Source organism: Anomaloglossus baeobatrachus, chromosome 10 (assembly GCF_048569485.1).
Source record: "Anomaloglossus baeobatrachus isolate aAnoBae1 chromosome 10, aAnoBae1.hap1, whole genome shotgun sequence".
Taxonomy (NCBI): domain Eukaryota; kingdom Metazoa; phylum Chordata; class Amphibia; order Anura; family Aromobatidae; genus Anomaloglossus; species Anomaloglossus baeobatrachus.
Window position 1 is genome coordinate 143,465,000 of NC_134362.1, and position 12,535 is coordinate 143,477,534.

The 12,535-nt window shown below is 47.2% G+C and overlaps 1 protein-coding gene across 1 annotated transcript in view; it reads right to left on the reverse strand.

Annotated features, from left to right (window-relative positions):
- Positions 1–12,535, reverse strand: part of CFDP1 (craniofacial development protein 1) — an 83,899-nt gene that overhangs the window by 55,179 nt on the left and 16,185 nt on the right. The window contains exon 6 of the mRNA XM_075325424.1: positions 5,907–6,026. Coding sequence (XP_075181539.1) covers positions 5,907–6,026 — 120 coding nt within the window. The remainder of the gene's footprint in view (positions 1–5,906; positions 6,027–12,535) is intronic.

Sequence of the window (12,535 nt, forward strand, 5' to 3'; positions counted from 1 at the left end):
CCACATTTTCGGGTTTTATCGCACATTTGCTTTTAAGACCTATAGAAAATGTTTCTTCTTTAGATATGCAAATAATTATTGCCTTTTTTTTTTCTTGCCTCCATCATACATGGGGCTTTATTTTTAGCTTTTCATTATTGGAATTCAGGTACATATTTAAAAGAAAAATAAGAAAGAAATGTCTATTTTTCACTTTTTTTTTTAGAACCACAAAAAGCACAGAGGGACCAGGAGATCACAGATGCCCTTCATCCTGGTCTCGGAGGAGATTCTCCAGGACACCCATCTCCTTAGGAGCAACCTTGTCTGCGGCTTGATTCATATGTCCTTCGCAAAGTTTAATCTAGAGTAAGGTAATCTTCTCCGATGAGTCTAATTTTCAGCTTTGCCCAACACCTGGTCATCTAATGGTTAGATGGCGACCTGGAGAGGCGTACAAGCCACAGTGTCTTGCACCCACTGTGAAGTTTATTGGAGGATTGGTGATGATCTGGGGATGCTTCAGCAAGGCTGGAATTGGGCAGATTAAACTTTGCGAAGAAAGTATGAATCAAGCCACATACAAGGTTATCCTGGAAAAACAGTTGCTTCCTTCTGCTCAGGCAATTGTTCCCTAACTCTGAGGACTGTTTTTTTACAGCAGGACAATGCGCCATGCCACACAGCTAGGTCAATCAATGTGTGAATGAAGGACCACCACATCAAAACCTTGTCATGGCCGCCCAATCTCCAGACCTGAACCCCACTGAAAACCTCTGGAATGTAATCAAGAGGAAGATGGATAGTCACAAGCCATCAAACAAAGAATAACTTCTTACATTTTTGTACCAGGAGTGGCATGAGGTCACCCAAAAGCAGTGTGAAAGACTGGTGTAAAGCAGACAAGACGCATGAAAGCTGTGATTAAAAATCATAGTTATTCCACAATATATTGATTTCTGAACTCTTCCTGATTTAAAACATTATTAGTATTATTGTTTCTAAATGCTTATGAACTTGTTTTCTTTGTATTACAGTATTTGAGTCTGAAAGCAATGCATTTTTTTGTTATTTTGACCATTTCTCATTTTCAGAAAATAAACACAAAATGTATTGCTTGGAAATTTGTATATATTTGTATATATATATTATATATATTATATATATATATATATATATATATATATATATATATATATATATATATATATATATTAGTAAGGCATCAGTGGCCTAACAAAGCAAGTGTCGGATACAAGCACATATACGCCGCATTCATACATAAAGCAATGACATCTGTATCCAGATGGGTGGTGCAGCCTGAAGCCTGCGTGTTATAGCTTCTTCATCTGCCTTATGCACTGTCCCGGGTGTTCTTGAGGAGATGCACTTTCCCTAACACAACGTGTGCATTTCTGCATTCATTGAGAACGGTTTTGCTTTTTTTTGTTATGCTGACAGCATGATCTCATTGCAATCAGCATCATAAACAATACCAGCCCAGTGGAAAGTATTATGAAGACGAGGCGTTAAGACTGGCAGCCGAGTAGTTTACAGGGGGTGGCGAGAGACAAGTCCTGGACAAGCCGGGGTGTAAAGCTCATCGGAGAATGTATTATTCATTATATCGTTTAATGATTGGCTTGTGCATCCTTAAAGATTAATGCTGGCTGCAAAACACTTCATTAAGTCAACCTCAGGCTGTAATGTGCTGTCATTGGAAACTATGTGGTTTTCCATCGTGCACGTTAATCAGTTCTGCCACTGAGCACAAGTAAATAACTTAACCGTTTGTTCCCATAATGGCCGAGGGAAATGCAAAGTTTTCCGCAGCAGAGGGAGACTATTCAGCAGCTATTGATCCTGTGGGGAGCCGGATGTCAGTCAGCAGGACATCGGCAGTGACACCCCATCAGCAGAGGGGGCCGACGAGCCAGAGCGAGCCGACGAGCCAGAGCAGGCCCGAGGAGCCAGAGCGGGCCTTACGAGGAAGAGCGGGCCTTACGAGGAAGAGCGGGCCTTACGAGGAAGAGCGGGCCTTACGAGGAAGAGCGGGCCTTACGAGGAAGAGCGGGCCTTACGAGGAAGAGCGGGCCTTACGAGGAAGAACAGACTGAACAGGCACAGCTGCTCTATTCAAGATGTCAAATGAAGCAGGAGAATCACCGGCAGAAGCGGTGAGTGATTACACTCTGCCGGCAGAGATCGGTAAAGGGCACAAACAGGCAGGAAGAAAACAATCACCTGTCTGAAAGTTCTTACGCCCATAGAAAAAAAAATAAAATGTTCCTGGATAAGCCTTTAAATGTCCAAAAATACCAAAGTAAAGTGTTAGTATTTGTATGCCGGTACTATGAAGGCTCCAAACCTCTAATCAGTTGGTTCTAGCAAGCAGTTTGGAGTACCTGGGATGGAAAGGATTAGAATAGTAGGTGATAGCCCGTCCTGCTAAGGTCTGCTTCACACGTCACTGAAGAACACAGACATTTTTCACCGACATGTTAAAAACGCATATGTCCCCTCACGGCACACATGTGTTCTGCATGTGCAATGCATGTTTCGTGATAGCAAATGGAGATGAACTTATCTGTCCCCGCTCCTAATGTCTGTGGTGCTGAAGTCTCCCGGATGCTGTGTCCAGCCACTGTATCTCTCACCGCTGCTGCTGCTTCCAGGTCGGCTGTGCAGTGCATATTCATGAGAATAATAAGCCAGGCTGGAAGCTGCAGAGAGCAGCGGCTGGAGACAGGAGAGTTTAAAAAAAAAAAAAAAGCTTTTTATTTTCAATGTACGTGTTTTTCTGTTATGTATTTCATGGATCACACCATAGTGAGGTCCGTGTGACATCAGTGATGCCAGAAAAAAAAAGGACATGTCTGTGTGGAAATACGGATACATGTGTATGCCGCACAGAGACACGGTCAGTGAAAAATCACTGATGTGCGCGCAGACCCATTGATTTTAATGGGTCTGCGTAGGTCTGTGATTCTGGTGCGTATAAAAACTGTTACATACGTACCAGAATCACGGATGTCTGAAACAGGCTTAACTGGCAGGACTAGTGAGATAGAAACCACCCAAAGTATATACAGGATGACAGAATACACTGGAAGGGGTTATCAGTACGTGCCATCCCAGCTGTTCGGTCTTTGATTACAGAGTTCATGTAAAAGGTCAAGTTTGCACTAAGCTGTAAGAATGTAAAAAGAAATGGCATGGACAGGCTTGAAGAGACTAAAACCTTATACTTAGGGCTACTGTGAAATGATGCACAGTAATCTGTGACCGCTGGATGGGCGTCCTGAGCGCCGCCTCCTACCTCTCAGCATCCGTTGCTCTAATTTTGATTAGCCGGTCTGCTGCAACACCGTGTGTTTCAGCTGCAATGATGCCATCATGCCAGGCCGGCTAATCAAAATCAGAGCCATGTATGCCGGGGGTAGAGGGTGGTGCTCAGGATGCCTGTCCAGCGGCTGCAGATTACAGATGTCACTGATCTTTCGGGCCGGTGAATCAATTCACACCAACTCTTCTAATCATTGTAATATGACTTAGCGCATAGCCAGTTAGGGCCACGGCTAACACACGCTCACATCACTGGCAGTCCTGTATACACATCACATGCACATTCAGCCAATATTCAGTGTCCAGGCAGCTAAAAATATAATCTATCAGCACTATACAAAATGACTAAAATACTAACAGATAATGATCTAATTAGACTGCAACTTCAAGCTTCAAATGTTCTTTTGGATGGCAGCAAGCTCTCCCAACCTGCCATACATATGCACACTCACTACAGGTAAGTGTGCATATGTTCTCAGCAGAAAGAGAGGAGTAGGACACTGACAGACACCCTGGGTGATTACTTATCTCCTCGAGAACCAAACAGTTTGGCATTTGATTCCAAATGTCTGATCACTAGCTCACCTGACATCTTCTGTGGGGCTTGAGGCTTCCACACATAGATAGTCGCCAGCCCCACTGAATCTGGCAGGTTTGTGTGAAAGATATCTAGTGTATACAGCCAGCTTTAGATAAGAGGGGAAGGAGTCCCAAAGGTGTGGAAAATTGAGGGCTCCAAAGCCAAGCCTGAGTGTGCGGCACCTCCGTCTGCACTGGTCCCAGTGCTTCTCGTATGTCTGGAGCTGAACCGTGCAAATTATGTTCTTGGCTGAGAGAAGAGCATGGCTGAACCAATCCCGAGATGGCCAATATTCCTCCCCAGGCCATAGTGCATAAGGGAAATGAGCGCAGGCATAGAGGGAATAAGAAAAAGGAGCAACAGAATACAGACAGGGAATCAGATACGGACTCCTGCCTGTGTAATATATACAACACAATCTGCCGTTCAGGTCATGGTTATCCCAGTAGATACACTGCACTATAAGGCCGGTTTCAGACGTCAGTGTTTCCGGTACATGTGACTTTCGTTTTTAACACGGATGCCACAAGTACCCATGTTATTCTACACTGTTACTCACACGGCTGTGTTTTCACATGAACCGTACGACCTCATGACCACGCACACACACACACACGCAGGCATGTCCGTTTTTTCTCCGGCAGCACGTGTGTCACACGGATCGCACACTGATATGATCCATGTGACATCAGTGTGACATGTACCGGAGAAAACACGTGTCTGTGAAATGAAAAGATTTTCTATATTTACCTGTATCCAGCGCTGCTGTCTCTGGCTCTGCTGCCTCCCGCTCCTGACCCCCCTCATTATACTCACTAAATATTCACTGCACTGAGAAGCTGGAAGCCGGAGCAGCGCTGGGGACTTCAGTGCCGGGGACCGCATTGCTGGGGACAGGTGAGTATCCAGGGTGTGTGTGTGTGTGTGTGTGTGTGTGTGTGTGTGTGTGTGTGTGTGTGTGTGTGTGTGTGTGTAGTGCAGTGAAGACCTGGGAGCCGGAGCATCGTGGGGACAGGTGTGTGCCTGTGTGTGTGTGGTGTGTGTGTGGTGTGTGTGTGTGTGTGTGTGTGGTGTGTGTGCGTGGTGTGTGTGTGTTGTGTGTGTGGTGTGTGTGTGTGTGTGGTGTGTGCGTGTGTGTGGTGTGTGTTTAGGTGCAGTGAAGACCTGGGAGCCGGAGCATCGCAGGGACAGCATCAGGGACTCAGAGTTCCCAAACAACTCTGATGAACCCGTGAAGTCACCGTCCTGACACGTGCTGTAGCGCGGGTGTCGCAAGGGTATCATCAGGGTGTCATTAGGGTTCATTGGGAAATCCGATGACCTCCTGGACGTCACTGCACACACACACACTGCTTTGTGAATACTCACCTGTCCTCACGATGCTGTCCTCGGCGGTGCTGTACCTGGCGCTGTCCCCACGCTGCTCCGGATTCCAGCTCCTGAGTGCGGTGAATAATCGATGAATATAATGAGCGGTGGTCAGAAGCAGGAGGCAGAAGAACCAAAGAAGCCACAGCGCTAGATATAGGTGAATATGGGAAATCTTTTTATTTCAAAGACCCGTGTTTTCTCAGGTACCTGTCACACGTATGCAAACACAGATGTCACACGTGTGACATACGTATGACCATAACCATGCGTGTGACTTGTACCTGATTAAACACAGACGTCTGAAACCGGACTAAGTGACGCAGACAGCACAGCGGGTGAGATCTCCTACCCTGTATGCCCACTTCATTCTCAACAAACATGCCTGAAAACAGCTGCTTGAGAATGGCGCAAAATCTTATACTATAACCCCATTATAACAATAATGTGAAGACAAATCTAGATAATCGGGTATCTCCTGGGCCAGCCTGGCTACTGTCTTCTTGGATCAGAGATTGAATGGTGCAAATAAAATGATAAATTTGACTTTTTTAATGAGGAACCTCAACCTCTTCCCAAAGGGACCTAGTTGGAGGCCCCATTTTTATGCAAGTCTGAATGGTGCAGAACTCACCCTGATCCGGCCGGTGTGGCAGTACTGGAGGGGGCCGGACTCGGCTCTGGTGGTCCTTTCTCTTGCTGCTTGATAAATTCCTTGGCTTCCCTTGATGAAGAATCCACTTCTTTTGTTACCCTGATAAAATAGCACAAAGAGGGAAGTAAACTACTGCTTTTTGTTAAGGCTCTGAAAACCAAAAAGCTTATAAGTAATAAAGGGCATATTCTGATCTTGCGTATAAATGGCATAACTACTAAATGTATCGCCTGCAGCCGATGTGGACCCACAGGCACCGTACTGTGACATATGCAATCTACATGTATACCGAGGCTCTGAACTCATGTGAACATGGCCCATTACTCTGCTCCTGTAGCTTACCAGCTGCCTGTAGGACTTTCCCCTACATGAATATAGGGCCAGCTGTGCAGAAATGGTACGCACCTCATTTTCAAATATTTACCCTTAACAGACAGGCTGAAAGATTAATTTCTTAAAGGGTTAATCCATATTTAAAAATATAAAAAAAAATAAAAATAATACACAGTATAAACCAGAGGTCTCAAACACGCGACCAGCATGCAACTCCTCATGCTGCTTATTGCGGCCCGCAGGCACATATTCTCCATGACAACTGCGGTCGGTGCAGGGGACACAGCCGTCACAGCTTTATTTCAGATGAACGTTTTACCGGCACTGCGCAGTGAAGCTCTCTCTGTACTATTCAAATGGCAGCCGCTGACCAGAGGCAAGCAGCTAATGCATAGGACGTCCCCTGCTTGCATCTGATTGGCTGGCAACTGCCATTGGCATAGTGCAGAGAGAGCTTGACTCTGCGCAGCGGTGGCAAAATGTTCATCTGAAATTTAGATGAAGAGCTGACAGTGTCCATGATCGCCAAGGGGGGCTAATGCCTGCAAGCTGCAAGAAGCAGGGAAGAGGACGCCAAGGGAACGAAGGACAGGTGAGAATAATGTGTGTGTGTGTGTGTGTGTGTGTAGAATGGCACAATAGGGGACCAGGATAGGACATTGCTACAATAAGAGGATCAATAAAGGGGACATTACTATGAGAGGAGGACCTGCATGGCAACGTTAGTAAAAGGGGACAAGGATTGGCACATTACCCCCATTACTGCCGGATGAGGACAAGGATGGGGCAGATTTGTAAAAGGGGACAAGGAAAGGATGGGCACATTACTACAGGATGGGCACCGTCGCAGCTACAGCCACAAAATTTTGCACACTCACACTTCTGGACCCCGAGAGCGTCATAGGCTATGTTTTGAAGGGAAATTTTAACCCCCACGCTTTACACTTATTCACTAAAAAACCTGCCTCCATTAAAGCGAATGGAGCTGGAAGCCACAGTGCAGCCAGAACTTCAGAAGACTGCGCAGCCACGCCCTTATATGGAATGTTGGCGTGTCAAAATGCAGCTAGGGAAAGAGACAGACACAGACAGGGAAAGAGGCAGACTGACAGGGAAACAGACAGACAGGGAAAGAGAGGGAAAGAAACAGACAGGGTAAGAGACAGACAAAGAGACAGGGAAAGAAAGGGAAAGAGACAGACAGGGTAAGAGACAGACACAGGGAAAGAGACAGAGGGAAAGAGGGAAAGAGACAGACAGGGAAAGAGAGGGAAAGAGACCGACAGGGAAGGAGATAGACAGGGAAAGAGACAGAGATAGATAGACAGGGAAAGAGATTGAGACAGACGGAGAAAGAGACAAAGACAGACAGGGAAAGAGACAGACAAAGAGAGAGAGAGACAGAGATATATACAGAGGGGGAGACAGACATTATAATTACATTTATATCTATTTGTTTTGTGGTTTGTGTGTGCAGAATACATTTTTGCTAATACATTCTATTTTGTTAACAGCAGTTATTAACCCGGGCGAAGCCGGGTAGTACAGCTAGTATTAAATATATTTAAACAAAAGTGCACGTTTGTTATAAAAAACGAGCAAAAAATGTTCAAAAACAGTGATCCAACAGTAGAGAGAAAACAAATATTATGGTACCAATAAAAATGTCACATTGTCCTGCAATTAATGCGGCCCCCCCATCCCGTTAGTTTTTTCTATGTGCGGCCCATACACCCAGCTGCGTATGAGACCCCTAGTATAAAAAAGCAGTTGTGTCAGATATATGAATACTTACAAATTACATATATACTTGTATTCACAACCCATAAAATGGCTTCTGCACAATACCAGAGCAGCCATGCTGTGTCATCAGTGTGGTGCATGAAGGGGCTGGTCAGCTGCATCATTAAAGGGGTTGTCCACTACTAGGACAATCCCTTTTGAGTACACGTCCCCCCCCCCCAGGTAAAATATTAAAGCCTATACTCACCTCTCGTATTTGCGCCCTTCTCCCCACCTTCGGACCAAAATGAACAATCAACAGTAAGTGAGCCCAGCTGCTGAGCTCACTTGATATTAATGAACTCGCTTGGTCCGAAGGCGGGGAGACCAAAGCTGATGCTGATTGGTCACGGGGCTCACATGACGTTACAACCCCATGTGAGCCCCGGCACCATGAGCCCTGGACTGGAGGGGAGTATAAGATTTTCATTTTACCTGGGGGAAACCTATTGAATCACAAGGGGTTGTCCTAGTAGTCAACAACTCCTTGAATGATGCAGTCGACCAGCCCCCTTCATACACCACACTGATGACTCCCTGAAATAGCTCAGTTGCTCCGGTGTTGTGCAGAAGCCATATCTGGGCAGCTTTGTGAATACAAGTGTAAAGGGTTTAGCTGTATACACTGATCAGACAGAATATTAAAAGGTACACGACATAAGCATAACCTCCAGGGGACGCTCCATATAGGAGAACAACCCTGAGACTACACAAAGCCTGGAAATAAATATTGATCTCCTAGTGTATCACGTCACTGGGAAGTGTGAGGAGCCTCTCGAGGGAGCATGTGCCTAGGCCAGAGCCACACTCACAATGATTTCATCAGCTGGCAGGAGGGCTGAGCCCCCTCTCCTTACAGCTGGGCCCCCACTGAAGACAACTCCCAAATGCAGGAGGTGAAAATTAACATTAAAGCAGACAGAATACAGAGCGTGATTGTTCCAAGAGGCCCCAAGCATCTGCCAGGACAGAATGAGAAGACTTCTACCAGGCAGATCCTAGACCAGCCTCCAATACTGTGCGCCGGCCAGGAGGACTGCGGGCGGCAACACAACAAGCATGGTGCAACGGCTCCACCTAGTGGTCACCAATGAGTACGGCGCCATGAACACAGACAATACAAATACACTATCTAAGCCAGCCACATAAAATAGGACAGTAGATGTCGTTCTATCAGCCACATAAGGAGTCTAGTGATCAATAGGAACATTATTGGCATAGCCAAACCAGGACCAGCTGTACTACTAAACGACATCATAAAAGTTACCATATGGTGTAATGGAAAGTGATGTCTTATCTTTTACACCCTGAGCTGAGGTTTTCACCTATATCATTTTGGGGTAGATGCGATGTTTCGATCACCCTACTGCAATGTTGCGACAGACCAAAAACTAGAATTCTGGCGTTTGGAATTTTTTCTCGTTACGCCGTGTACTGATCAGATTAGTTATTTTATACTTTGATAGATCAGACATTTCTGAATGCAGCGATACCAAATATGTGTATTTTTCCTTTTATTTTAATAATTTTATTTTCAATGAGGAAAAAGGAGGTGATTTGAACTTATGGGGGGGGGGGGGGGGTTCATATTTTTAAAGACTTTTTATATTTTTGTTTTACTTTTTTTTCTAATCACCATAGGGGAGTTAAAGCTGCAATCGTCTGATCGCTTGTGCTGTACACAGCAGATGATATGGTCGCCTATGAATGCTATTGATGAGCCGGCGTTCACAGGAACTACCGTATTTTTCGGACTATAAGACGCACCCTGGTTTTAGAGGAGGAAAATAGGAAAGAAGGGAATTTTGTTTACTTACCGTAAATTCCTTTTCTTCTAGCTCCAATTGGGAGACCCAGACAATTGGGTGTATAGGCTATGCCTCCGGAGGCCGCACAAAGTATTACACTAAAAGTGTAAAGCCCCTCCCCTTCTGCCTATACACCCCCCGTGCTCCCACGGGCTCCTCAGTTTTGGTGCAAAAGCAAGAAGGAGGAAAAAAATTATAAACTGGTTCAAAGTAAATTCAATCCGCAGGAATATCGGAGAACTGAAACCATTCAACATGAACAACATGTGTACACAAAAAAACAGGGGCGGGTGCTGGGTCTCCCAATTGGAGCTAGAAGAAAAGGAATTTACGGTAAGTAAACAAAATTCCCTTCTTCTTTGTCGCTCCATTGGGAGACCCAGACAATTGGGACGTCCAAAAGCAGTCCCTGGGTGGGTAAAATAATACCTCGTAATAGAGCCGTAAAACGGCCCCTTCCTACAGGTGGGCAACCGCCGCCTGAAGGACTCGTCTACCTAGGCTGGCATCCACCGAAGCATAGGTATGCACCTGATAGTGTTTCGTGAAAGTGTGCAGGCTCGACCAGGTAGCCGCCTGACACACCTGCTGAGCCGTAGCCTGGTGCCTCAAAGCCCAGGACGCGCCCGCGGCTCTGGTAGAATGGGCCTTCAGCCCTGAGGGAACCGGAAGCCCAGCAGAACGGTAAGCTTCGAGAATTGGCTCCTTGATCCACCGAGCCAGGGTTGATTTGGAAGCCTGTGACCCTTTACGCTGGCCAGCGACAAGGACAAAGAGTGCATCCGAGCGGCGCAGGGGCGCCGTACGAGAAATGTAGAGTCTGAGTGCTCTCACCAGATCTAACAAGTGCAAATCCTTCTCACATTGGTGAACTGGATGAGGACAAAAAGAGGGTAAGGAGATATCCTGATTGAGATGAAAGGGGGATACCACCTTAGGGAGAAATTCCGGAACCGGACGCAGAACCACCTTGTCCTGGTGAAACACCAGGAAAGGGGCTTTGCACGACAACGCTGCTAGCTCAGACACTCTCCGAAGAGAAGTGACTGCTACTAGGAAAACCACTTTCTGCGAAAGGCGTGAGAGAGAAATATCCCTCATTGGCTCGAATGGTGGTTTCTGAAGAACAATCAGCACCCTGTTCAGATCCCAGGGTTCTAACGGCCGCTTGTAAGGAGGAACGATGTGACAAACCCCCTGCAGGAACGTGCGTACCTGTGGAAGTCTGGCTAGGCGCTTCTGGAAAAACACAGAGAGCGCTGAGACTTGTCCCTTAAGGGAGCCGAGCGACAAACCCTTTTCCAGTCCAGATTGAAGGAAGGACAGAAAAGTGGGCAAGGCAAAAGGCCAGGGAGAAAAACCCTGAGCAGAGCACCACGACAGGAAAATTTTCCACGTCCTGTGGTAGATCTTGGCGGACGTTGGTTTCCTAGCCTGTCTCATAGTGGCAATGACCTCTTGAGATAATCCTGAAGACGCTAGGATCCAGGACTCAATGGCCACACAGTCAGGTTGAGGGCCGCAGAATTCAGATGGAAAAACGGCCCTTGAGACAGCAAGTCTGGTCGGTCTGGTAGTGCCCACGGTTGGCCGACCGTGAGATGCCACAGATCCGGGTACCACGACCTCCTCGGCCAGTCTGGAGCGACGAGGATGACGCGGCGGCAGTCGGCCCTGATCTTGCGTAACACTCTGGGCAACAGTGCCAGCGGAGGAAACACATAAGGGAGCTGAAACTGCGACCAATCCTGAACTAAGGCGTCTGCCGCCATAGCTCTGGGATCTTGAGACCGTGCCATGAACGTCGGTACCTTGTTGTTGTGCCGGGACGCCATGAGGTCGACGTCCGGCACCCCCCAGCGGCAACAAATCTCCTGAAACACGTCCGGGTGAAGGGACCATTCCCCTGCGTCCATGCCCTGGCGACTGAGATAATCTGCTTCCCAGTTTTCCACGCCTGGGATGTGAACTGCAGAGATGGTGGAGGCCGTGGCTTCTACCCACATCAAAATCCGCCGGACTTCCTGGAAGGCTTGCCGACTGCGTGTGCAGCCTTGGTGGTTGATGTATGCCACCGCTGTGGAATTGTCCGACTGAATTCGGATCTGCTTGCCTTCCAGCCACTGCTGGAACGCTTTCAGGGCAAGATACACTGCCCGTATTTCCAGAACATTGATCTGAAGTGAGGACTCTTGCTGGGTCCACGTACCCTGAGCCCTGTGGTGGAGAAAGACCGCTCCCCACCCTGACAGACTCGCGTCCGTCGTGACCACCTCCCAGGATGGGAGTAGGAAGGATTTCCCCTTCGATAATGAAGTGGGAAGAAGCCACCACCGAAGGGAAGCTTTGGTCGCCTGAGAGAGGGAGACGTTCCTGTCGAGGGACGTCGGCTTCCTGTCCCATTTGCGTAGGATGTCCCATTGAAGAGGACGCAGGTGAAACTGCGCGAAAGGGACTGCCTCCATTGCTGCCACCATCTTCCCCAGGAAGTGCATGAGGCGCCTCAAGGGGTGTGCCTGACCTTGAAGGAGAGATTGCACCCCTTTCTGTAGTGAACGCTGCTTGATCAGCGGAAGCTTCACTATCGCTGAGAGGGTATGAAACTCCATGCCAAGATATGTCAGCGATTGGGCCGGTGTCAGATTTGACTTTGGAAAATTGATGATCCACCCGAAACTCTGGAGA